Here is a 27,885-nt window from a genome sequence, read left to right as displayed (position 1 = left end):
CTGTCCAACTATTTTTGAACCTCTCAAAGAATTCCTTGTTCCTCCTAGTACCCATCAGTTGAAGACTCAGTTGGTATTGTCAGGATACCTCCAAATCACTGATAAACTGTTGACCAAACATGTCAAGGAAAGAGCCCTGTGGTGGCTACTAAGCCCTTCTGGGTGAAATTCTTCCATTCATGAGCATCTACTTACAATCAAGAGTCAAAAAAGATGGTTTCAACCAGTCATTTAACTATTTAGTTTCATATTTATGCAACCCACATTTCTCAAGGATGTTGTGAGACTCTGTCAAATATCTTGCTGAAAAATACACTGTGTTCTTTTCCCTGGACTCCCATGATTTTCTATTGTCTCTAAATGAATCTGTGCTGCATCTTAGAGACCACTGCTTCACTTCTAAGTGCCTAAAAACCACTAACACAGATAATACGTTTTTCTAAATTTTTGCTCAGGATTGGTAAGTTGAGTGGTCTACAATTTGGAGAGCCCCCTCCCCCAACACACAAACATACCTGTGGAGTCATGAAGCTACCTGATTTTTCTATTTCACCTCCTTAGGTTGGTTGGGCCCCACACAGAGCCCAATCTCATTCAAGCACATATACATCTAATTTTCCCACTGAGGTCCTATGATATGTGGGACACTTGCTAGAGGCTGTGGGCATCTGATCGTGTTCCCTGGCTGGGGGAACCAGGACATGGGTAAGTACTGGGGCAGAGGAGACGTGGGGTACCACTTCTCATAGCCACAGAGGAAGGCTGAATAATCAATCAACCCAAGAGAAGGAGGTCCATAACAGAGGCAAGTCAAGCACAAAACAGACCCAAAAGTCAAGGAGTTGCTCCTAGAGCTTGACTACCAAATGCAAAGGAAGGTACCCAGAAAGCAAAGCAGGTACAAACAAAACATCAAGGAAGTCACAGGAAGCAGAGCTAAATGAGAGCATGTCATAAGCAACCCCTGAGTCAGCTCTATCTTGTTTATATTCAATTATTGGAGTGATGAGGGAGGGCTTGTTTGCCAGAAGGAACGGACAGTAGAAACACAAAAATAAGATACAGTCCTGTTTAAATTTCTGACACTGTCAGCATAAAATGGACAACTTTATTTGCATTAATATCCACGGATATTTATTTAAGTCACAGTTTAGGATAGTAATACCTGAGTGCCTTCTACATGTCAGGCACTGTCCTAAGTGTTTTACACATTAATTACACATTTTACACATAATGGTACCACTGTCCCTACTGTCAAATATGATTCTGATTCCTATTTTACAGGTGAAGAAACTGAGGCTAAGAAATAACAGAAATTTACATGACTAACAGGTGAGATTTGAACTAGGTATGTCTGATGTCAAAGTACATATTTGTAACTCCTATTCATTAAAGCTCCAGAACCTGAAGGAACCCCCTTTTTTTTCAAATATTTTATTTATTTGAGACAGAGGAGAGAGACAGAGAGAGAGAGAGAGAGAGAGAGAGGGGGGGGCAGAGACACAGGCAGAGGGAGAAGCAGGCTCCGTGCAGGGAGCCCAATGTGGGACTCGATTCTGGGTTTCCAGGATCACGCCCTGGGCTGAAGGCGGCGCTAAACCGCTAATCCACCGGGGCTGCCCTGAAGGAACCCTTTAAACAAAATAATGACCACATTTCCTTGTGCACAAGAAGGTATGCAACAGCAGATACAAAAATTAGACATCAGCCTTCTGTGCTTCTAATTGGGCTTTCCCCTCAGTCTAAATAACAGGGCAGAATTTGGCAGGACAGCAGGAAAAATAGTTTTTGTTTTGTTTTGTTTTTTTCTAGGGCAAATCTTTACAATATAACGTCATTATTTTTAGAGTTCTGTGTTAGCAATCACAGTGAAGATTAAAAAAAATCTAAACCCATAGTTAACATAAAAAAATCAACGTAAAACAATGAACCCATTGGGATTATCTATATTTCTGCTACCATTTATTTTAACAATTTTTAACTATTTAGCCACATATATGCGTATTTGTTTTAATAATGAGTTCTTTCTCCCTCTAGCTACTTCTTGTTGTCTATCTACTTCTTATCTTCTTCATAATAAGGACACTTTATAGTCCTTTCTGCAAATGTACTTATCTAATATGAGAACATGGTGCCAAACATTCATTTAAAAAAGACAACGTGTCTAAAAATTTGCTAGATTAAATCAATCTTTGCTTTCATTTTAAAAGGAAAGTTTATTAATTCCTAATGTTCTGTACATTTACACTTGGAAACTTTATTCCAGACATAAGTGAATACATTATATCTTTGAAAGCAGAAAAATCTTGATGAATTAAAACAGTATACATTTACCTTAGTGTTACATCTGGCTGGCTAATTCCAAAGGGTCAAACATTGCACCTATTTGTGTCAACTGGAATTCTTATTAATTATGAGGGTAAAAGGGTTTCACACTTCATACATTTTGCTTTATCACACACTTATTTCCCACAATGTCCAGTTCACATTTAAAGGCAAATTAGTCTTTAATTCCTTAGTGAATAAATGTCTACCTTTGAAAAGTTTCAAAACGAAAAATGAAATTATGTGAATTTTTTGATAACTGCTTAGCCAAATAAATGTTGCCCATATAAGTTTAAACAGTTTACAAAGTATTACTTCCTTTGTTTTCTTCAAAAACAATACAGGTACACATAAGGTCACACATTACAGGCATTCAAACTGGTAAGATATTACAACTGGTGGCATGCAAGTATTTTACATTTTTAAATGCAATGAAAAATGCTGCTTGTTTTCCTTGAGTAGATGAAACAGAATTAAGATAAAGACTTAATTAAAATATAAATATTATTCCATGAATATAGTGGAGTTTTTAAAACCAAAATGGCAGAGATAAGAATTTTAGGTCAGAATAATTTCTTTAACTAAAGATTGTCACTGGCAATGTTTGGTACTAAAATAAAATTTCCTTAAAAAGCACATTTTCTATTCAACTCATTTCACCATATGGCCAATTCCTATCTATTCGCATTTAGATTATCCATGGGAAATTTTAAATCCTGGGCCAGCTTCTCTCAATTGCACAGTGTATTTCTGATTGGCTTCTGTTATCCAGTCAATATGTGCTCAGAAACACACACTCACTCACACACACACACACACACACACTTTAAGTAAAAGCCTATTAAAAACATGCTGTGTTTACTGTGCTGTTTCTTTCTTTGCATTTCTTCCTCTTCTTCTCCACCAATTTTGCAGATAAAATATTATAAATTTTAAAACTTCCTTTCAGAATAGGCTGCTCCTCCAGAACTATTCTGAAGCAGTAAAACCTGCTGAAGAGGAATAGATAACTGTCTGTGGAGTGTTCAGACCTCTTCCTCTGGACAAAACCTTCTCAAGAGAGATGGAGCTGCAATGGAGGCATTACTCAGGCATGCTCAGAGGCAATAGAAACTTCAGAATCACGGGATTATTGTAATGCTTGGGAGCTGGGAGGAACCTAGAGAGCATCTAATCCACTCATTTCATTTTACAGATGAAATGAAGACAAGAGAGATGGAAAGTCTTGCCCAAAGTCACACACAGTTGGTATCCAAATCAGTACTGTTTTCCAAATATTATATGAAGACAAATGAAGCATAATTCTTGTGGGGTGTTTATGAAGCACCTGTTATATACAAAGCACCTCACTAGATGCTACTGAAGACACAAAGATTTATGAGACAGTCCCTACCTTCACATGCTTATGAAAGTCCTGTGAAGCCATGTTTCAATATCTTTCTTAGCACAAAAAATACTGACTGGGGCAAAGGTTGCTGGTGATAACAAGGCAGTTGCTGCCTGGGAGAGCTGATCTCACAGGTGACACTTTCTCCCCTTCCCCATCAGGGTTTGAGCCTATGATGCAGCTGCTAGGGCCTTATGGACAATATTCTCTCCTAGGTCTCCTGTCACACCTCAAGTCATAGCCTACCATTGTGGTGACAGAGCCTGGCAGGAAGGCAGCAGTGATCCAGGCCCTCCCCTCAATTAGTAATCACCTTTTGCTCTTCCACTTGTGTCCAGCCTTAGACACACTGCAAGAGTCCTGACCATGTCCTAGGGTACTTTCAAGATGACCCAGGAAAATGCTCTACCATACACATCACTGGTATATAACACCCACCCATCCATCAACTACCTCTCCCATCTCTGTATTAAAAATGAAATAATTTCAATTCCAGTCCCCTATGTCATACCCATGCTGTGATTGATCATACTCAATGGTCAGAAGAAAATAAAACATATTTAAGAGGCAGTGGAAAACATTAGTGAATAGATGATGAAAATGATCTCCCACTTTTGTATAGCCCTTTCCAGTATAGTGTTTTCATCCCATTATCTGATTATTTTCTCACCACAACTCTGTGAGGTAGTTAGTGAAGATATTATTCCCATTATAATATAGCTGAAGAATCTTAGGCTTGAGAGACTAAGTGGCTTGCCCCAAAGTCACCCAGCTAAGAAAATGTGGAGCCAAGTGTCCAGGTTTCTTGACTCCAAATCCAGTGCTCTTCCCCCTATGTAGTCTATAATTGTCAGGCAATTGAATGAATTGCCCATGATTATATACCTGCTAAGTGTTGGTGATGGGATTAGGAGTCAGCCTCCGAGTCTGTTAGTATGGTGCCCTTCCACCATACCAACTAGCAAAGCCAGTGTGCTGAAAATGACTACCATGGAAGATGTCAGAGAAAAGTGTGGTCTCCTTCACCCTCTCCCAAGTCAATGATGCATCACAAAACTCAAATAACTTCTGGTAAGTGTATGGCCTTCCTAGAACAGTACCCAGAGCCAGGTTACAAATTTAAAATACTTCCTTCATCCATTTACTGGATGTTTAATTATTTTTGTTATGGGCAGATGGGAAGGTGGTGAGCTGAGCAGGGTTTACTTCTCCCTTTAGGCAAAAAAAGATCTTTAATTTCCATCTTCCTCCCCACCGCACTCAGCCCCTTCACTTAACTTCTGAACCACAAAAACAAAATTCCATCTAATCTAGAGTTGGGAGCAAGAGAACAATAAATATACATCTTGAGGTTCTGGGTATTCTTTTCTTCTAAGCTTGTTGCTGGGAGGCCTAATCATGTGACTTTAATCCAGAGGGCTCAGCCTGATGGGGCCAAGCATTCTCACACCTTGCCTTTGCATGTGTCCCAATCCTTTAGCTTTGATGATAGTCTGGTAAGTGGCAGGGATAAGTGAAGTGAGGAACAATAAGGGGAACCTGCTGCTGGAAGGCAGAGCTAAAACATTCCTTTTTCATTCTCTGCTCATTAAAGTGAAAATAGCTATTATTGCATCATTAGTGGAAGAGTGAAAGGAAGCTTCAGGATCATGACTTAAAATCTGATACCAGAAACAATTCCAACTCAGTAGAGGTAACACACCACAGAACCCAGTATTCACAACTTACTGCCCCCCGCTCCACTCACTTCCACTATTGCTATCAATACCTGAACTAAACAAAAGATGGTATGTATCCATTTTGCAAAAAGGTACTCTACTGCAAGATCCAGAAACACATATCAAATTGTATTAAGCCAGAGTTCTTGTACTTCTCCTCTGTCTCCTTTACACTGCCTGTGAGAGGACTAAGGACATCATATCCCCGAAAAAAGGAAGTATATGCAAACTCTTGTAAATTTAAAGGGCCATCTTACGTTTAAAGCATGCTGATACTTAATGCCAGTTTCAAGTTTGAGTGTCTGAAATGTTCTCATGGTAGTTCTTTTTTTTTTTTTTTTCCATGGTAGTTCTTCAGAGCACACTGGTTTCCCTAATGCTGGTGACCTGCCAGGGGCCACATTTCTGTCTAGAAGAGAAGCAGCTGTTCTTTTGGTTTGGTGTACCAAGCTTCCCTTAAGGAAATTGTTCTGAGGAGTATAGGCATTGGGATGATTTCTGAGTTTTTAAATGGAGATGGGCTTTTATTGTAAGATGAACTGATACTCTAAGATGGGTGAGCTTGTGCGTGCCCCTTCAGGCTAGTGATTCTCTAACAGAGGCCTGCAGCAGCTCCAAGAGGGGTAAGGGAAGAGGGACCGGGAGACAGCATCTCCCTTCAATCAGTCGTCCAGCTTTAGCCAAATACCACTTACAGTATTTGGTGATCTTTATGTACAAAATATTTATATACAATTTACCCTACCAAGATGGAAGGAAGGGGCTTAATCATGTTGATGAAGATGAAAGTGCTTCCACTTACACTTTAGGCATATAAAGAGTTTTGGTGCTGGAACAATAAAGTTATTTCCAGGCTTCTAATAATTATTCCCTAAGAGTGGTCTTCTATATCTGCTGTGAAATTTGATGATCTAAGCTGCAAAGTCCAGGGACTGATTCACATTGAACCTGGGCTGGCAGCAATGCTAGAAGGGAGTAGGAAAATGGAGCTGGGGAGAGAGCATCTCCCTTCAATCAGTGGTCCAGATGAAGTCACATACCTCATTAGAGTATGAGATATTTGGCCACACATCACACACACACACACACACACACACACACACACACACACATTTATTTACATTATGCCCTACCAAGATGAAAGGAAGGAATTTAATCATGTTAATAAGGATAAAGCTTCCATTATACACTTCAGGCAGATGGGGGATGTAGTGCTGGATTAATTATATAATTATATGATCTCCAGACTTCCGAAACTCTTTCCTAAAAAGTCATCTTCCATATATGCTGTGATGGGTGCTGGTGATATGAGCCTGCAAATTCTGATGAGTGATCTGGCACTAGCATGAGCCTGTACAAGTCTAAAAGGGGAAAGGAGGTGGTCTGGGGAGAGATTATCTCCCTTCAATCAGTTGTCCAGATGTTGCCAAATATCTCAACATAGTATTTGGCAAAATGCATACATATAAAAATATTTTATATACATTATGCCCCACCATGATGGACGGTAAGGGATTAATTATGTGCAGGATTATGAAAAAGCTTCTACTTACACACTTTGGGCAAATGGGGAAATGAAGTCCTGGGTTAATTCAATGATTTATAGGGTTCCCCAAATATAAGTTTATTTTCTAATAATTATCTTTAATATGTGAATACTCATGGAAATGTCACCTTACAAGCTACTTTAAAAACACACAAGTAATGATAAGGTAAACCAATTAGTAATAAATATTTGATTTTATATACTCTATTACGTGTGACCAAACTATTTCACAAGCTAAAAAAGAGGGCTAAATTTTGTCAATAGCCCACTATTTTGCTTTAATACTATCAACAACCACAGCATAGTCACCATCAAATTCTGACTTTTTTTTCTTGCTTTCTGTCAGTTTGTCAGGAACTGCTTTAGCCCCCAGGCATTGGGGCTATGGGGAACACTGTAGGATACAGGATTTTGTAGAGGTGAAGGCAAGAAAGAGAATGAATGAAGAAAGAAAGGAAAAAGTCTTGCTTGAAGGGCATTTCAGGGACTCAGCACTTATAATATATCTGCAACAAATCTAAAAGGATAGGAGAAAGACACTTAAGAGAAAGGTTCTTCCCTTTGGCAATATGGTAACCTAAATACATGATACAGAAAAAGAATTGTGTACATTCTACCCTGTGGTGTGCTGATGAATGTTTATCAACCTGCAACCTAGTGGGGAAAACGTCCTAATTTGTAACATTTGTTAATTTCCATAGTTCAAGTTCATAGTCAAGTTCAAACACCAACAAGGAGTTCTGAACTTCTGAGTTGGGAAGAGATGCACAATAGCACCTCATTATATACCATTTCTGTCATATAGACACAAGAAATCTAAATAATCTCAAGAGCAAAGCCAATTAAAACAGATTTTTGAATATTACTTTTGTTTTTAAAATAATTAAATTATAACTGCATGCCATTCAATTTTTAATAATGGCTGTATTTAACAACGAGTTTGCAAAACTCTTGAAAATTTAATAGTTGGTAAGCCTGTATGAATTGGCTCCAACATATCATACCTAAATGAGTAAAAGGGAAGGAAAAAATCAAACTGAAAATCATCAAATGGTATTTACTGTTTTTTACATAGACAGACAGTCAAAAGCTAATTGAAGGATTTTTAGGATTCCAAATATATCAACATATTTTGCTCATTCCCGCAAAAAATATCAAATATTGTCAAGGAAATGAGATGTTTCAAAGGATTTTAGAGATACATGTGTGAGTTCTTATAATATATGTAAATGTCCAATTTTATGAAGGCTATCTCTCCTAACCAGATTCCAAGTGTTTTACAAGCTAACTAGAATAATGCACGTATTGTTTTCCCATTAACTTGTTTTACTACTACCAAGTAACCCAGGAACACTCAATTATTAAACAAATTCTGACTTGGGCCCATCTTATGCTAGAGTCAGCAATCTTTTTAGCTCCAGGTGTCACCAGCACAAGGGATGTCACCTTTATGAGGCTCAGAATTTCAGACAAAAGAGGAAAAAAGAAAGAGTTGGAAGGAAAGGAGGGGAGAAGAGAGAAGAGAAAGGGTGAGAGGAAGAGGTGCCTGAGGCAGTGTCAAAGAGCCACCAACTACAGCCTCAGGCAGTGTCACCAAAGGCATGTGAGCTTGAGCCAAAGGCTGTAGGCCTGTGTTTCCTTAGCTTACCATCACACTGTTACACTGCTAGATGAAAAGTTACTGAACACAACCATGTGATCATCTCAACTGTCCTTTCACAGGCTTTGTCCTTGAGATGACAACATCTGGATAAGTGATAATTCACATCTTTTTTTGATGTTTGCAAAGGTCTGGACAGATCATGCCATGTGGACAAATGTCTGTATAATTAACTTGAACATTCACATTTTATTCTGTGATCTTGTCACACTAAAGATAAAGCAATAAATGCTTCTAAAATTTGCCAAAATGATATAATCATATGTATCAGACAACTCTGGCTATGGTGCAATTATTATTGTTTTATTTAGGAATGTACTGTTTTAAAAGCTACCCTCTTATTAAAATTTAAAAATTTCCCATTGCATCCGGAAAAGTTTAAAACAGCTTTGTAAAAAGTTATCTGTTAGTCATGTTAAAGATCGAATTTATGTTGAATAATCAATAAAGGTAGGTGTGGTAATTAATTTTGCTGCCTGTAAGTCTGCTTTGAAGACTATTCATAGGTTACTGTTTCATACTTATTTGCTGATGCTGTGTTAAAGTATCATCATACCTTGCTTTCAATGAAGATGACACCACTGATCTTCAAACAGTGGGACATGTGCATTTAGTGATTTTTCTGGAACTAGGAGAGAATTTGTGCTTTCTCCCCCAGTGAAAGATTGGCAATACTAACTTCTTATGTGGTCAGAAGAATACTTCTGCTGTATTTAGCCTAACTCAAAGCTATGCATGTAAACAGAGATAGGCCTCTATCATAATCACAGTTACAAATACACTTATATACTAAATTCCGTTCAGTGATTAAAAAAAAATTCATGTAAGAGAGCCAGAGAATCCAATATGGAAGTGGTTAAATAATTTTTCGGCTGCTATTACCCACTACGATCTGCTGAAGTCCACTGGTACAAGTTGCCAGAGGTGCCCATGTGCAAATGAAACGATTGTATATATTTAAAAACCCAAGATAAATAAGTAGTGCTAAAAAAAGAACACAACAATTAAACTTTTAGCTGTGTGGTTAACGGAAATGCATAACCTCGGAAAAAATGGTCCTGATGGGGAAGGAGAAGAGTTTTTGCTTGCTTATTTTTCAATGGCCACCATGGTGAAACTTTGCCACCTCCTGTGAAAGTTTACCTTCGGTCTCCTTCGACTCGCTTTTTACGAACTAGGTAAGAAAAAAAGAAAAGGAAGAAAATAAATAGATTGAAGGAATGGTCCTTAACTTCCAGACAAACAACATTAATCACACGAGCTAGCAATCCCACACATTTAAGGATATAGTTATCTTAAATTTCAATACTCATTACCCAATAAGTGATTTAAATCGAAAGGATATAATAATCTAGTGTCTTGTGGAATTTACATTTTAAAGAAAGTTATGTCTGATATTTGGAACTTGAATGTGAGAAGTTTTTATGGAGTACAAGGACCAGAATAGACCCATAAAACAGTGAACTTCTGAATATTTCCATGGTCGCTTATCCATGCACATCTCAGCCTCTGTGCCACTTGACCCTCAGCTGCCTTTAACTCCTGAGGAGGAGACATTCATGATCTATGAATTCTGTTTATGGCTTGAAGACCAGAAGGAGTTGCAAACAAATGTTCAAAGTTTCTAAACCTGATTAAACATAAACCGCCAAGTATCATTCTCCAGGAAAGGGTGATTCAGACAGCAGGCAAACTCAGACACAAAGGTTCCCTTAAGTGGGGAATTTGTATCAAAAAAATTGCCCTGACTGCCCATTCCCAGTTTCTGTAACCCATTTCCCCCTTCTACCTCTCTACCTGGAGGCCTGTCTGGTGGATAGGAAGAGGGTTACCCTAACCTTCCTGGATTGGGCAAAAGGTGCCCTCGCTGTGGGCCTGCCCTAACTCTCTAAATAGCCCAGCCTGCAGAAAATGAGACAAAAGCTCTTGCCCACCGCTGCCACTCTTGGGCTTATGATTATTTCTCCATTTACCTGAAGCCTCTTCTTTTTACCCTTTTCTCTTTGGTCTCCGTGTTGTGCGGCTGTGGTCTCTATGCAGTTTTCCTAGGTGCCTTCTGACCGCTGCCTCTACCCTCTTCCAAAGCCTAGTTAGTGGGGTTGCTCCCTTAGCCTCATCCTCTACAGCCCAGCGGCAAGCACTGCCATCTGCCTGGCCAGCTGCTGGAGGCCATACAACATACCTCAGCTGAGTCTCAGCATCTTGGCTAAGCATGCCCGGGCAGGGAGATGGACACTAATCTCTACCTACCCCGCTTTGGGTTCCGACTCTTTGTTTCTTTCTCATCTACTATCTGAATCCTCCCAGTGGCCAGTACTCTACTTGGTGGAACACTGTGACCAGTTCTCCCGTCCAAGGTCTGGCATTCTGTCCTTGAACCTCAAACCGAGTTCTGCTACTGGCTGACTGCTTGCCAAGTGACTGCTCCTGGGTGTCCTTTTGCCATGCAGCTTCAGGTGACTGAGCTGTGCCCAGACCAAGCTTTCCCAATCTGTCCCATTCTTCTGTGCTATGGTGGACCAGGATATCCTCCCTATATCCTCCCTCCCATCCTAATGGAAGAAATGTCATGGATCTTCAGCAAAGAGTGGGCAGCAGGAAAAATGAAGAAGGGGTTCACTGAAAAAGCTACTTCTAAGTTTTACCTTTATAACATAGCTCCACAGAAATCACCAAAGTATCGGACATAACTGTATTTGAACCCAAGTGCAAAAGCATGGTCAGGGGTCAAACTTAAATGAACTGGGAATTTCCACATCACTGCATCCATCTTCTGGTATAGATAACATGTAAGTAGTAAGCAAAGGAGAACCAAATATATAAAGGAAACAAGCAGAAATCAAAGACTGTCTGAAAAAAAGAACAAACAGTTCTTAAGAGAATGCTACAATAAAACTGAAACACTGTGGAAATTGATGAGAATTCCCAGGATAATATAATAATGTGCCTTTGATCGAGGGCTGACACCAAAGGCCAGGAGAATGTCTGCAATATTGTATCTGAAGTGGAGAAATAAACAGTTGTCATGCTCTTCTAATCGCTAAGGGCACACATTAGGGCTGCATTACCCAGGTCATTATTCTTTGTGATGGCGGCTGCCACCCTTGTTCGAGGGCCTTGCTTGGTAAACTGATATCCAAACTTGAGGATCCTTGAATTCTCCTCGAGCATCTGGGCAATTTCCATCTCCACAGCTGTTCCCAACTGTTGTCTCTGGGTACAGGTGCAGACACATACACAGGAAGACCAAGAAGAAAGAGGAAAGAGTTACTTGCATGGGAGAGATGAATGCCTGCTTGCTGCACAAAAAGGTAAAAGGACAGATGGAATAAAATACACTGAAAGGAATAAAGTCACTTGAGGTGTTTTCTCCCATACAGTCACTTGAGACCTGTTCCTTGTCTAGAAGCAAAATCCAACAGATAGCCAAATCTGCTGGCGTGCTAAACTGGAAAGACTAGGCAAATTATTTAGAAAGGAAAACATGATTCCACGTGTTAAAATTAAAGCAAAACTAATATTCGGTGCTTCCAATTTACCCCAGTTTCTGTGTTGTTTTTTAAAGATTTTATTTATTTATGAGAGACACACACAGAGAGAGAGGCAGAGACACAGGCAGAGGGAGAAGCAGGGGGAATGCAGGGAGCCTGATGCGGGGCTTGATCCCAGGACTCCAGGATCACACCCTGGGCCAAAGGCAGACACTCCACCGCTGAGCCACCCAGGCTTCCCACAGTTTCTGTGGTTTAAACAAAGGGTGTTTTTAAGTAGTGAAATTGTCTTAGAGCAATCAATCCAATTACTGAATTTTCTATTCTAGGATCCATATCCAAAAATAATTAAAGGTTATCAACCAGATGGCCATTCTTTCTCAGCAGGAGATCCCAAAGAAACTTCACTGTGGTTTGAACCATGGCCAGGTGAATTACGAAACCCCCGAAGGGGTTATTAAGCTGTGGAAAAAAAATCCCAAGTTTTTTAAGTTGGTAAAAAGAAGCTTCCTGGGTTTTTTGTTTTGTTTTGTTTTGTTTTTAAGTGCATCAGAATAAAAAAAAAAACTGAAAGTAATTTTTTTTTAATTTTTTTTTAAAATTTATTATTTATGATGGTCACACACACAGAGAGAGAGAGGCAGAGACATAGGCAGAGGGAGAAGCAGGCTCCATGCACCGGGAGCCCGATGTGGGATTCGATCCCGGGTCTCCAGGATCGCGCCCTGGGCCAAAGGCAGGCGCCAAATAGCTGCGCCACCCAGGGATCCCCTGAAAGTAATTTTTAAATGGGGTGTGTAAATATAGAAGTTTAAAAATTAATAAAAATTAAATAAAAATTAAAATTCAATTTTTCTGTAATATATTTTAAAATTTTAAGTAAAAAGTATAGGCTTATTTAGAAAAAACACACAAAAAGTGTGTAAAATACAAAAGCTCCCTTCCCCAGTATTTCCATTCCCTATAGAGAAAGCCAGTTTGGCATATGGTATGTGGTCTTTTTAAACATTTTCTATGCATTCATATGTCTACCTAATCATATGTACGTATCTGCTTTTTTCTACATAAATGGATTATACCAGCATATTGTTCTGAAACGTATTTTTATTTTTCATTTAACATTAGAATACCTTTTCACAGGTATACATGTATCTCATTCTTATTAACAGCTGTCCAGCTGTCCATTGCAGTGATGGAGAATAACTTACTTAAGCTAGGTTCTACTGACTTTTTGTTACATTGCTTTCCATTTCTACTATTCCAAACAGTGCTGCAGTGAACTTCCCTTGTACACATAGTATATCCTAGAACATTTCTGCAAATGTGCCGGTAGGGCAAATTAGGGCTGGGCCCGAGAATAAGCATGTTTCAAATTTGGATATATTGCTCACTTACCCTAAAAATATAACAGTTTTTTTACTCCTACTAACAGTGGTTGAGATTTTTTCCCTACCCTGGTCAACATGGGATATTATCAATCTTTTCTACTTTTGTCAACCTAATAGATGAAGATTTATATTTGATTTATATTTATTTCATTGCTTTAATTTGCATTTCTCAAATTATGAATAAGAGCAATTAAATTTTCTTATGCAGCTGTACTTCTCTTTTTGGAAACTACCAGTCTCTGTTGTGTGTGTGTGTGTGTGTGTGTGTGTGTTTACCAGCTTACGGGTCCTTTTTAAAAAAAAATAATTTCTAAGTTTCTTATATATTAAGGAATTAGCCTTTTATCAGATGTGTTGAACATACTTTGTTCAGTTTGTCTTTTGACTTCTTGATTCTTTTTTCATTTTCATATGGCTAAATTTATATCGGTCTCCTAGATTTTATATCATGTTTAGGCTCTTCTGATTTCTTCTATCAGAAATATTTCTGATTTCTTCCATTTTATGATTTCATATATTTTCATATTTAAATCTTCATTTCATTTGAATGAATTTTAGTATAAGAATCAAGATAGAGCCCCAACTTAATCTTGTTCCAAAATGCTAGTGGATTTTTTCATATCTTTTACTTTGGCCTTTCCTCTCAGAGTTGAAATACTACTTTGCTACAAAATTCTCAGGTGTACTTGGATATGTTTCTGGAATCCATTGTTCTGCCAAGGCTATTTTTGTGCCAGCATCATTTTTGATTGCTTTATTATATTTTAAAACACACTTTTTAATTTTGGAAAATTTAACTATTGAGTAGATGAAGGAGAAAAGTTTAGGGAGAAATCTTTGTGTTCTAGGTGAGTTCTAAGGTCTAATTCTTTGCTCCTTTTCTTTGTTTTCACCCAACAACCTGTCAAACCAGTCTCTCCCCAAGAAATTAATAAAATGTGGTATTTCCAGTCAGACAATAACAACTGTGGGTATCCAGTGTAGAGATTAGCATTGTAAGCTCATGAGAGGAAGAGGCAGCAAAAAGAGATTCTGACCTCACAGTTCCATGAACAACTTTAGCTCATGACATGCTTTAGAACAGTGGGCTATACTAAGGATTGACACCTGAGCTAAGGTTGGGGCTGCCATAGCTATGCCTTATGCCCCTGGAATGGGCCAAGTGGTGCTATCAGGGGCAGAAGGAGCTTATGGTGGATGTGGCTGATGGGGAGGGATGACATAAAAGTTCCTTTACCTCCCCTCACAAATCTCAAGACTGTGGAGTCCTGTGCTTGGGTAATTCACAGGATGGGCATCTATCTGATGGGTATATAAAGGATATAGGAGCTGCATAAAATTATATTGGGAAGGGGCATAGCAAATTAGGGGAGAAAGTAATGTAACATAGGGCACCTTTCTTTCTCAGCCTGCGTCTTTTTATTTAGGGTCTTTTGTGTTATATAAACTCAGGGCAACAAATGGAGGCCAAAATTTCTTATAATTTGTATAGGTTTCCCTTTTAGGAGTCACTAAATACAAGGAGAGAAATAAAAGTTTAAGCATACATTTCTTCTGTTGTTTTTTTTAAATGACCTTTTTTCTTTACTCGGGTTTATTTAGCAGTTACCGATCTGTTTCATTAATATGCATCATGGATTGTTGTTCTCATAGGGGGCATCTGATTAAATCATTACCTTTTTACCTGGAGCCTCGCCACAGCAGCCTGCCCCAGTGACGGGCTCTCAGCAAGCCTTCATTTTGGTGCAGCTGCCTGCCGCAAGGATGCTAAATTGGTCTCAGCTGCTGGCCCTGCCTGAGGAAACTGTCTTACAGATTATTTTATTTTATTTTATTTTTTATTTTTATTTTTTTGATTTGCTATTTTATTTTTTATTAAAAAATTTTTTTATTACAGTTCAATTTGCCAACATATATCATAACACCCAGTGCTCATCCCAAGTGCCCCCTCAGTGCCCATCACCCAGTCACCCCAACCCCCCACCCACCTCCCTTTCCACTACCCCTTGTTCATTTCCCAGAGTTAGGAGTCTCTCATGTTCTGTCTCCCTCACTGATATTTTCACTCATTTTCTCTCCTTTCCCTTATTCCCTTTCACTAATTTTTATATTCCCCAAATGAATGAGACCATATAATGTTTGTCCTTTTCCGATTGACTTATTTCACTCAGCCCAGTACCCTCCAGGTCCCTCCACATCGAAGCAAATGGTGGGTATTTGTCATTTCTAATAGCTGAGTAATATTCCATTGTATACATAGACCACATCTTCTTTATCTATTCATCTTTCGATGGACACCGAGGCTCCTTCCACAGTTTGGCTATTGTGGATATTGCTGCTATAAACATCAGGGTGCAGGGTCCCGGCGTTTCACTGCATGTGTATCTTTGGGGTATATCCCCAGAAGTGCAATTGCTGGGTCATAGGGCAGATCTATTTTTAACTCTCTGAGGAACCTCCACACAGTTTTCCAGAGTGGCTGTACCAGTTCACATTTCCACCAACAGTGCAAGAGGGTTCCCCTTTCTCCACATCCTCTCCAACATTTGTTATTTCCTGTCTTGTTAATTTTCCCCATTCTCACTGGTGTGAGGTGGTATCTCATTGTAGTTTTGATTTGTATTTCCCTGATGGCCAGGGATGCGGAGCATTTTCTCATGTGCTTGTTGGCCATGTCTATGACCAAATTTCCTCTATGAAATTTCTCTTCATGTCTTTTGCCCATTTCATGATTGTATTGTTTCTTTGCTGTTGAGTTTAATAAGTTCTTTATAGATCTTGGAAACTAGCCCTTTATCTGATAGGTCATTTGCAAATATCTTCTCCCATTCTGTAGGTTGTCTTTTAGTTTTGTTGACTGTATCCTTTGCTGTGCAGAAGCTTCTTATCTTGATGAAGTCCCAATAGTTCATTTTTGCTTTTGTTTCTCTTGCCCTCATGGATGTATCTTGCAAGAAGTTGCTGTGGCCAAGTTCAAAAAGGGTGTTGCCTGTGTTCTCCTCTAGGATTTTGATGGAATCTTGTCTCACATTTAGATCATTCATCCATTTTGAGTTTATCTTTGTGTATGGGGTAAGAGAATGGACTAGTTTCATTCTTTTGCATGTGGATGTCCAATTTTCCCAGCACCATTAATTGAAGAGACTTTTTTCCAGTGGACAGTCTTTCCTGCTTTGTCAAATATTAGTTGACCATAAAGTTGAGGGTCCACTTCTGGATTCTCTATTCTGTTCCATTGATCTATGTGTCTGTTTTTGTGCCAGTACCACACTATCTTGATGATCACAGCTTTGTAGTACAACCTGAAATCTGGCATTGTGATGCCCCCAGCTCTGGTTTTCTTTTTTAAAATTCCCCTGGCTATTCGGGGTCTTTTCTGATTCCACACAAATCTTAAGATGATTTGTTCCAACTCTCTGAAGAAAGTCCATGGTATTTTGATAGGGATTGCATTAAATGTGTAAATTGCCCTGGGTAACATTGACATTTTCACAATATTAATTATTCCAATCCATGAGTGTGGAATATTTTTCCATCTTTTTATGTCTTCCTCAATTTCTTTCAGAAGTGTTCTGTAGTTTTTACGGTATAGATCCTTCACCTCTTTGGTTAGGTTTATTCCTAGGTATCTTACGCTTTTGGGTGCAATTGTAAATGGGATGGACTCCTTAATTTCTCTTTCTTCAGTCTCATTCTTAGTGTATAGAAATGCCACTGACTTCTGGGCATTGATTTTGTATCCTTCCACACTGCCAAATTGCTGTATGAGTTCTAGGAATCTTGGGGTGGAGTCTTTTGGGTTTTCTATGTACAGTATCATGTCATCTGCAAAGAGGGACAGTTTTACTTCTTCTTTGCCAATTTGAATGCCTTTTCTTTCTTTTTGTTGCCTGATTGCTGAGGCTAGGACTGTTAGTACTATGTTGAATAGCAGTGGTGAGAATGGACATCCCTGTCTTGTTCTTGATCTTAGGGGAAAGGCTCCCAGTGTTTCCCCATTGAGAATGATATTTGCTGTGGGCTTTTTGTAGATGGCTTTTAAGATGCTGAGGAATTTTCCCTCTATCCCTACACTCTGAAGAGTTTTGATCAGAAATGGATGCTGTATTTTCTCAAATGCTTTCTCTGCATCTATTGAGAGGATCATATGGTTCTTGGTTTTTTCTCTTGCTGATATGATCAATCACATTGATTGCTTTACGAGTGTTGAACCAGCCTTGCATCCTAAATCGCACTTGGTCATGGTGAATAATCTTCTTAATGTACTATTAGATCCTATTGGCTACTATCTTGTTGAGAAATTTTGCATCCACGTTCATCAGGGATATTGGTCTATAATTCTTCTTTTTGGTGGGGTCTTTGTCTGGTTTTAGAATTAAGGTGATGCTGGTCTCACAGAATGAGTTTGGAAGTACTCCATCTCTTTCTATCTTTCCGAACAGCTTTAGTAGAATAGGTATGATTTCTTCTTTAAATGTTTGATAGAATTACCCTGGGAAGCCCTCTGGCCCTGGACTTTTGTGTCTTGGGAGCTTTTTGATGACTGCTTCAATTTCCTCCCTGGTCATTGGTCTGTTCAGGTTTTCTATTTCTTCCTGTTCCAGTTTTGGTAGTTTGTGGTTTTCCAGAAATGCGTCCATTTCTTCTAGATTGCCTAATTTATTGGCATATAGCTGCTCTTAAGTTTTTAAAATAATTTGTATTTCCTTGGTATTGGTGGTGATCTCTTCTTTCTCATTTATGATTTTATTATTTTGAATCTTTTCTCTCTTCTTTTTAATAAGGCTGGCTAATGGTTTATCTATCTTATTAATTCTTTCAAAGAACCAACTCCTGGTTTTGTTAATCTGTTCCACAGTTCTTCTGGTCTCTATTTCATTGAGTTGTGCTCGAATCTTTATAGACTATTTTATTTTATTTTATTTTTATTTTTTTTCAGTTTATTTATTTATGATAGTCACAGAGAGAGAGAGGCAGAGACACAGGCAGAGGGAGAAGCAGGCTCCATGCACCAGGAGCCTGATGTGGGATTCGATCGCGCCCTGGGCCAAAGGCAGGCGCCAAACCGCTGCGCCACCCAGGGATCCCAGATTATTTTATTTTAAGTCCTTCATTATGTAGATGAGGAAACTGAGGTCTATTTCAAATAGCTTATGAGTTGATAAACAAAATTTGGATGGAAATCAAGTTCTGGCTCTTAATTTCCTCTTTCCTGGAATAAAGCAAAAATTTTTCCAATTGCTCTAGAAGGTCTCAATCCTCTTTCTTGTCAAAAGGGAAAAGAAGCTATTTCAGAAACATACCGGGGAATAAGTTGAAAAACTACACAATTCTATCCCAGATGACTGAAGAAGGCTGATAAGATTGATGTATGTAAGGGGATTTGAGAGAGCAAATTCAGGCTTTGTATGTCAGGGTTCTTCCTTCACATGCATTATGAAAAGCCGCTCTATTCTCAATGTTCAGGATTCTAATCCATTAGGTGTAGCATTGCCAGATTTACCAAATAAAAATACAGGACACCTATTAAGTTTGGATTTTGATTACTAGTAATAAATAATTTCAATAAATAAAAAGAAATATATACATTTTTAGTATAGTATGTGCCAAACATTTGATGGTACATACACTAAAAATTATTTGTTGTTTATCTGAAATTTAAATTTAACTATATTTTATCTGGGAATCCTAACTAGGTGGTATCTTAGAAGGAGCTAGGAACAGAGTATCTGGAACATTATGTCAGATATGGGCTTTCATAATGGCCTAAACCAACATAAGAGGTTAAATATACTTTGCAATAAAGTATCCACTTCTGTCGTAGATGTCCTGGAAATAATATGCTAAGAACTCAGTTCACTTCTTTCTGATACTAGTTCATTTGATAAATATTCCTGAGCTATTGCTTATTTTCTTCCCATTTTTTAAAAAAGATTTTATTTATTTATTCATAGAGATGCAGAGAGGCAGAGACACAGGCAGAGGGAGAAGCAGGCTCCATACAGAGAGCCTGACATGGGACTCGATCCAGGGTCTCCAGGATCACACCCTGGGCTGCAGGCGGCGCTAAACCACTGCACCACCGGGGCTGCCCATCTTCCTGTTTATATATTTCTCTGGCTCATTTTCCTACTCTCCCATTCCCTGATGCCTCTTTTTAAATTTACGAGGAACAGTACACACAGCTTCCTGAATCACATGGAGTTTCCTGTGTACAGCTAGGTGTGTATATCCCCTTCACAGATCTTCATTTGGGAAAGCTGTGTTGGTGATGCATCCCTTCTGGGGAGGGTGAGAGTAAAGGAGCACCTGTCTTCGGTAGGTTCCCTGGCTCCCCTAGCAGCAAGTCTCTGGAGGAGCCCAGGGGCAGAGGACCTGCACTAAAGCAGCCCATGTGTCCTAATTAACAAAAAAGTACTGTAGAGCTGTTCATGGGACCTGCTGGGGGTTTCCAGACTTAAGCAAAATCCTGGGTAGAGTCCTGATGCTTTGTCAGGTCTTGGAGGGTTCAGACTAGGGAATTTCCAGACGTGCAGGGGGCACTCTCAACAGGGTGCTCTCCTCACTGGCCCTGCCACTACCCCACAAGTGAATGCTCACAGCACAAAGTCTCTGTGTTCTCTCCTCTTTCTGGGCCATGGCAGGGCCCTTTCTTCCACTAGACAGTGTCTGGACCTTTCAGATTCACTTGAGTCCCATGGCAGACGGCTCTCCGTGGTGAAAGGGGCAGGACACAGCATCACACTGAGAACTGAGAATTGCTGCCCAACAGCAGGAGCCAGTGGAAGCTAGCAGAGCTACCAGAAGTGCACACCAGGCGGATGCTGGGAAAAGGCCTTCAGGGTACAGGAAGAAAGATGAGGCTCTAGAGTAAAGCAGTGTGCTTTGGCTGTTGATGGGAACCTAAGAAACACTGCAACAGGGCTGAGACTGTGATCACACTGTGGGTGTGGCCTGCTTCTCTAAGCCAGACCATCTTCTAGAACCTGGATTCCTCTGAACAGGCTCTGTGGCCAGCCCAGACTACAGGAGTCCAGTTGTCCCTGTTTTTGTTTTTGTTTTTTTCAGTTCTGGCTGCCTCCAACCAAGAGCAAGGAGTCTGTCTCTGGGTATGGCCAGTGTGCTTTCTCCTTGCAGCCACAGTCCCAGTGAGAGGCAACAGTAAGGCTGGGACAGGACTGCCTGAGATTCCCGCTAGGAGGCAAGGGTGATTGATGGCTGCACAGAGCAGCTATCAACACCTGTGGTCCCACCTCCTCTCTCCCCCGCTGCCTGTCTAGCTGAGGGCTGGGGGAGAGCTAGCCCTTTCAGTCTTGGGCTGCCTCACTGTGCTTAGTGTTTAGTAACTGACATGCGCTCCCACACACCCTCTACAGGCCGGAAGCTGGTATAACTTACAGGGAAGCCAGAACATCAGAGTAACAGAACTTTGGCTTTTAACTCACTGCCTTGCGGGACACTTTTTCTTCTTCTTTCTTCTTCTTCCCTCGTCTTTTAATTTTTAAGTTTCTAAGATTTATTTATTCATGAGAGAGACACAGAGAGAGAGAGAGGCAGAGACACAGGCAGATGCTCAACCACTGAAGCACCCAGACGCCCACAGCACCCCCTTTCACATGCACTCTCGGGGTCCTACCTGGTTGTCGATCTTGATCTCTGTCAGGGTGTCATTTTCTCTTAGTGCCTCCACCAGAGCCAGGATCCCAGTCCCAGTGATAAAATTGGATTCAATGTTTAGGCTTTTCAGGGTCTTGTTTACTTTCAGCATATCTGCAAAAGCCTTTGATGCAAAAAAGAAATAACCATTAATGCTTCTAAGGATTTATTTACTGAACTCCCCACTCCCAAATTAAACACAGATGGTTTTTATAAACTTAAAGAAAAACTGAGTGAAGTCAAACTAAGAATAATTCAGTCCAGCAGCCCAGACTTAGGAATCTTATGTACCTAAAACCAAAACCAAAACCAAAAAATCCTGATATAGGATTACCAACTTTGTTCAGTAAGGACTTTGAGTAAAATCCCACTACCATCTGTTATCATTGTCAGTTTCTATTGTGTGTGTGTGTGTGTGTGTGTGTGTGCGTGCATGTGTTTTGAGAAAAAGGCATTTTAATATTAGGAAAAATGTAGAAAGGACATGATCTCAGAATTTTGTGCCTTTTACTATGAATGGATAAGAGAAACTCTACTGTTGACTGGCATGTGGGCACTAGTCATATTATTTAGGTCATCTATAAATCAGAATTCCTCAAAGTGATTTTTGGAATATAATCACCATTCAGAGTGGCAAACCCACTGGAGACTCCCAGTTCAAGACAACAGATACATATATGCACCTGCCTATTCCTCTTGCACCCAACATTTCCCACTGTTATGAAGGGAAGATAGCATTTTTAAGTGAATGGAACTCTCACAGTGCAGGAAAAATAAAACGAAAGAGAGGGCCACTACCTTGAAGAATTGCTGAAATACAGAAAAAAGAACATTGGTGGAGAAATGATCACAAAAAAAGCTGTTGCCCAGGATGCCAGAGGTAAGTCCTGAATGGGGTATTTCATTAAATAACTGCCTTAAGAACAGAGGAACAACTAGATGGATAGCACATTGTCCCTCCTGCAGCTTCCCCAGAAAAGAAACCACTGCCAGTGCAACCATGAAGAAAACTTTTCCAGGAAGATCCTCTGGTGATGCTAGGAGCTGAGACAGAAGCCATACATAAAGAGGCACCTCTGTACCTCTCACCAGATATGGTGTGGGAGAAATAGAGAGGAGAGGCAGCTATGTCCAGGAGTGAAATATACTGAAATGTACCCCTTCCCAGAGTGACGCCCTTTTAGCTGTACAGTTGTGGGGGACTCCCTGCCACCTGTCAGCTCCTCATGCACACCCTTCAGAGAGGGCTGCCGGTCAGTCCACCTGCCTGCTTACAAAAGCGTTCATTCATTCATTCATCCATTCATTCATTTATTCAAAAAAGACTATTTATTGGGCTTCTATAGCAACCAGCAGCAGAAAAAACATAAATCCCTTTCCTAAGAGGGCAGTTGATAAATTAATAAATAAAATACATTGCCTGTCGAATGGTGACAAATGGGAAACAGAAAGGGCCCTCCCTCCCTTTTAAGGGAGAGCTCTCTTGGTGAAACAGATTGACACAACTGCAGAGGAAATGATCCTAGTTTACACAAAACCACCTCGTTCTCTATTTGCAAGTCTGGCAACCAGACTGCCAGACATATTAGGAAAACCAACATCACGGAAGAGAAAAGCCAAGCTAACCAAATAGGACAACATTCTGTAGAGATTATTCAGGGAACAGAAACAAATATAAAAATTCCAATTGTTATTCTCTCTCTTCTCTTCCCCTAAAAAAGAAAAGAAAGAAAACACATTGTATCCATAAAATAAATACTTGCTATTATGGGGGGGGGGGGGGAATATGAACAAAGAAATGTTTTGAAAAATTTAAATATTATATTGAAATAAAGAAAAATAATAGACATCCAGAATTACAAAACGAGCATGGCTGAAGACCAAGTTGGTGAGTGAGAACATAAATCTAGGGATATTCCCAAGAATGCAGAGTAAAAAGACAAAGATAGAAAATATGAGACAAATATTAAAAGATATGGGGAAAGATACAGAAAGAAGTTCAACATTCATCTAGTAGGAGTTTCAGAAGGGTGAAAGAAAAAAAGACAATAGAAGGGAAGAAACTATAAAATAATAGGAAAAAAATTTCCTAGAGTTGAAGGGGGTTATGAGTCTTTATCTGAAAGAACCTACTGGATGCTCTGCAAAATGAGTAAAGAAGACTCATAAGTGGGCACATACAAGTGAAATTTCAGAACTCCAAATGAAAAGAGAGAGTCCTAAAAGTTTCTAGCAAGAAAAAAGAAGTTACTTACAAAGAAACAAGACTCAGACCACTATTAGTCACTAGACTATAAGGCCCATGAAAACAGAGATTTATGCATTTACATAGCCAGGTAATTGTTTTTTTTTTTTTTTAAAGATTTTATTTATTTATTCATGAGAGACACAGAGAGAGAGAGAGAGAGAAAGAGGCAGAGACACAGGCAGAGGGAGAAGCAGACTCCATGCAGGGAGCCCAATGTGGGACTCGATCCCGGGACTCCAGGATCACGTCCTAGGTCGAAGGCAGGTGCCAAACTGCTGAGCCACCCAGGGATCCCTAGCCAGGTAATTTGTAAATATGGGTGAAAAGTTTTAAATTTTTGCAATCTATATACAAAACATAGACTATAATGGCAAAAAACATATAAAGCTGAAATGTGTGAAAATAATGGGATAACTACAATTTGGAAGTAGAAAAAGGAGGGATGAAGACAGGGTATAGAACTCTCAGCTTTTCTCATGGAGAAATAAAAATTATCAAAGTATGTATACCAAGGGGTTTTCCACTCCACCTACATGGTAGAATGATCTGGAAGGTTTAAAGTATATATCAATACTTGGGCCCCACCCCAGATGAATTCAATTAGAATCTCAGGCTATAACTTGGACTGCTATATCTTTCTTTAAGTACGTACGTATGTATGTATGTATGTATGTATTTTATTTATTTATTTATGACAGAGAGAGACAGAGAGAGAGAGGACTAGCTGGGGGGAGGGAGAGAGACAAGCAGACTCCTTACCAAGCACAGGGCCTGACACGGGGCTCATTCCCACCACCCGAAGACCAGGACCTGAGCCAAAACCAAAAGGTGGGACACCTAACCAACTGAGTCACCCAGGCACCCCTGGATTTCTGTATTTTTAAAAAGCTCTCCAGGTGATTCATGTTCACCAGGATTGACAAGCACTTTAATTAAAGTCCTAAAGACAACAACTGGAAAAATGAAATACAAATCATTAATACTGATTGCTCTGGGGAATGGAACAAGGAACTCTTAATTATTTTAATTGTTTTTATGGTGGAAAACACAGGAAGAAGGAAGAGAAGGACTCTAACTTGGGACCAGAACAGGATTTCTCGACCTTGGCATCAATGACGTTTGAGGCCAGAGGATTCTTTGTTGTGGGATGTTGTCCTGTGTACTGCAGGATGTTTAGCAGCTTCTGAGACCCATTAAATGCCAATAGTACCCTTCCCAGTCATGACAACCAAAAATATCTGCAGATACTGCCAAATGTCCCCTGGAGGGCAAAATTACCGAGTTGAGAAGCACCAGACTAGAAGACTAATCCTGTGTGTTAGTCAAATAGTTGCTTTAACTGCAAAGAAAGCTCAAAGATTTGGACTGACATTATTGTACCCCATGTAAATTAAAGCGTATTTATTCACTGCTAGGTCCTTAATTGGAATTAAACATACACATTTTAATTAGAGCATCAGAAGGAAATGCATTAGGCGTTCCTTATGGACGCTCCAGGCTTCAGGATTTACGTTCATTATTAGAATAACAAAATGCCGGAGCAATTAGGCCTTTATAAAAAAAAGTTGCAGGACTTCCTGGCAAGTAGCCAGGATCTTGCCACTTTCTTTTAAACTTGAGAAAACACTCTTCTCATACTGAACAAAACAGGGTAGACCCAGCCAAACATAACCCTGGGCTGTAGGCCCAAGTTAATTTCAGTTCAGCAAATATTTAAGCATCTATTACATGTGCTGGGGATAACATCAGTAAAACAAAGACTAGATTTCTTAAATGTTATATAAATAGTTATAGTAGAAATACATTTTTAAAGGGAAGGTTTTTGCTTTCTGTACTTTACAGGATTATATGGAAATCCAGTTTCCTGCATTGTCCAAATCTGCACCATCCACAGGGTAGCCTCAAGACACATGTTCCTATTAAGCCCTTGAAAAATGGCTGGCCTGAATTGAGACGTGCTGTAAAACACATACTGGATTTCCACAATGTGGTATGAAAAAAATAATGTAAAATACCTTAATCCATTTTCAATTTATATTTTGAAATGATAATATTTGGGATCTATTGGCTTAAATAAAATTACTAAGATGAGTCCCATCTATTTCTTTTCTTTTTTAATGTGGCTACCAGAAAAATTTAAAATCATACACATGGTTTATATTCGTGGCTCTCATTTTGTTATGGACAGTGCTGTACTAAACTTTTGATTTTTACTTGACATCATTGTTAATAACAAATGCATTTTTTAATGTATACGGACTTTTTCTGCTCCCTGCTAGAGATGTGATCACACAGATGTGCTTGGGGCATGGTGAGCTGAGCCTGATAATAGGTCACTTAAAAGCACTTCTTGGCTCGTCTACATGCTGTGTCATCTTAGTTAAGTTACTCAAGCTCTAAGTTGCCTCATTTGCAGAATGGGGATAATGCCATCTCACATACACATAATTTGCCTATGTTCACAATAATCCCAGAAGTGCCTCACTGAATCTGTTTCTGAACCTTTTTTTTTCTTTAAGATTTTATTTATTTATTCATGAGAGACCAGAAAGGGAGGCAGAGACATAGGCAGAGAGAGAAGCAGGCTTCCTGCTGGGAGTCTGATGTGGGCCTCAATCCTGGGATGCCAGGATCAGAGCTGAAGGCAGACACTCAACCAACCACTGAGCCACCGAGGCATCCCTGCTTCTGAACCTTAATAAGAAAAATCTCTTGAAACTGTTTGCTTTAGCACTGTTCCTTAGTTCTTTTTTTCTTTTAAAGTAATCTCCACACTCAAAGTGGGGCTAAACTCACAACCCTGAGATCAAGAGTCACATGTTGTGCCATCTCAGCCAGCCAGCCAGGTGCCCCCATCTTTAATTCTTTGCAGCAAGTTATTTAGTCATAATCACTAAGATCTCTATTGCCTCTGGGGCAATCAACCAATTTTCAACCTACAGAAAGGTTCTTTCTCAACTCTGGCATGACTAAAAGGAGAACCACCCAAGGGCTGCCAGGTGAAAGGTGAGCCATAGGAAGCTACTGAGGAATCAGGCCAGAGAGGCATGTCTCTTCACACCCTTAAGGACTGCAACTGTTCCTTACAATTGTGTGGTGTGCTTGTCACATGGTATGAACTCAATATAGAGTTATTGCATTAAAAACAGTATCAAAGACTTTATTAGATTTGGAATTTATTTAGTCCATTTAGCAAGTTATTCTATTTGGCTGGGTAGAAGAGTGAGTTTATTTGCTATTGGTGCTGACAATGGACTATAACCTATTTCCATCCCTGCAATTTTACTGTAATGTATTACATTGAAGTGGTAAATCATTTATTTATTCATCCCTTTAGTCAGTTACATACAAAATGTACTGTGAATATTTTGCTTTATTGAAAACAAATCTAAACGACAGAGATTTATATAAATCATATACTGATAAAAATCCTTACATTGTTAATTTCACCTTTAGCAGTGACCTGATTCTGCTTTTTCTATTTTAATGACAGGTTTCAAACTCAAAACTGCTTTCAATCTACATATTTACATACGTAGTAACTGCTAGTGAAAACACCAATTTTGTAGCTTAGTCCCTCTTACATGAGTGCTTATTTTATATTTGCTGTGGTCATCATGGAAGTATACTGGATTGCTGAGAGGTTAGAGGGTATGTTCATTCATTCATTTAATAAGCCTTGTTCAGGGGCACCTAGGTGGCTCAGTTGGTTAAGTGGCTGCCTTTGGCTGGGTCATGATCTCGGGGTGGGGGTGGAGTCCTGGGATGGAGCTCTGTGTCCTGCTCCCTGCTCATCGGGGAGTCTGCTTCTCTTTATGACCCTCCCCTATCCAGTGGGCTCATGCTCTCTCTCTCTCTCAAATAAATAAATGAAATCTTTTTTTAAAAAAAAATGTTGTTCAAACATCTATTCACATTCAGCTTTATGATAGGCAGTTATTACTTTCATATTGTCTGTTTTTATTTTTATTATTATTTCATTTTATTTTGTTTATTTTAATTGGGGTGGAGGGAGAAGGAGAGAGAGAGAATCTTAATCAGGTTCCACACCAAATGTGGAGTCAGACACAGGGCTAGATCTCACCACCCTGAGATCATGACCTCAGCCAAATTCAGGAGTCAGAAGCTTAACTGACGGAGCCATCCAGGCACCCCTATGTTATCTGTTTTAATGCTATTTTAGGTCTTCCAACAGACATGTGACTTTAAATCACATCATCAAGCCAAAAAAACTTGTTTTTCTAGCTGGATTCAAAAACTGAGCATTAGATGCTATAGAACCACAGGCTGATGTCCAGACTGCCCCAAACGGACATATTTTAGCAAATATATGACAGGATGCATTGTGTATAAATATAGCATAGGCTGATGGTTAAAGCATCCTGGTTGTAGAACCAGAAAAACCTGGTGGTTCCACTTACTGGCTGTGTTACCTTGGGAAAGATATTTAACCTTTCTGAGCCTCA

General features: G+C 39.5%; 1 protein-coding gene across 3 annotated transcripts in view; it reads right to left on the bottom strand.

Annotated features, from left to right (window-relative positions):
- Window positions 1-2,196: 2,196 nt before the first annotated feature.
- The window catches only part of TMOD2 (tropomodulin 2), a 58,265-nt gene continuing 32,576 nt past the window's right edge, over window positions 2,197-27,885 (bottom strand). For all 3 annotated transcript variants that reach the window (XM_025992993.2, XM_072738528.1, XM_025993028.2), the window contains exons 8-10: window positions 21,152-21,295; window positions 11,705-11,849; window positions 2,197-9,810 (exon numbers count right to left, since the gene is read on the bottom strand). In XM_025992993.2, the coding sequence (XP_025848778.2) occupies window positions 9,776-9,810; window positions 11,705-11,849; window positions 21,152-21,295 (324 nt within the window). In that variant the 3' untranslated portion in view covers window positions 2,197-9,775. The remainder of the gene's footprint in view (window positions 9,811-11,704; window positions 11,850-21,151; window positions 21,296-27,885) is intronic.

The sequence above is a fragment of the Vulpes vulpes genome, chromosome 15 (assembly GCF_048418805.1).
Source record: "Vulpes vulpes isolate BD-2025 chromosome 15, VulVul3, whole genome shotgun sequence".
Classification (NCBI taxonomy): domain Eukaryota; kingdom Metazoa; phylum Chordata; class Mammalia; order Carnivora; family Canidae; genus Vulpes; species Vulpes vulpes.
Note: the sequence above shows the minus strand (reverse complement) of the source record. Positions and strands in the feature narration are given on the sequence as shown.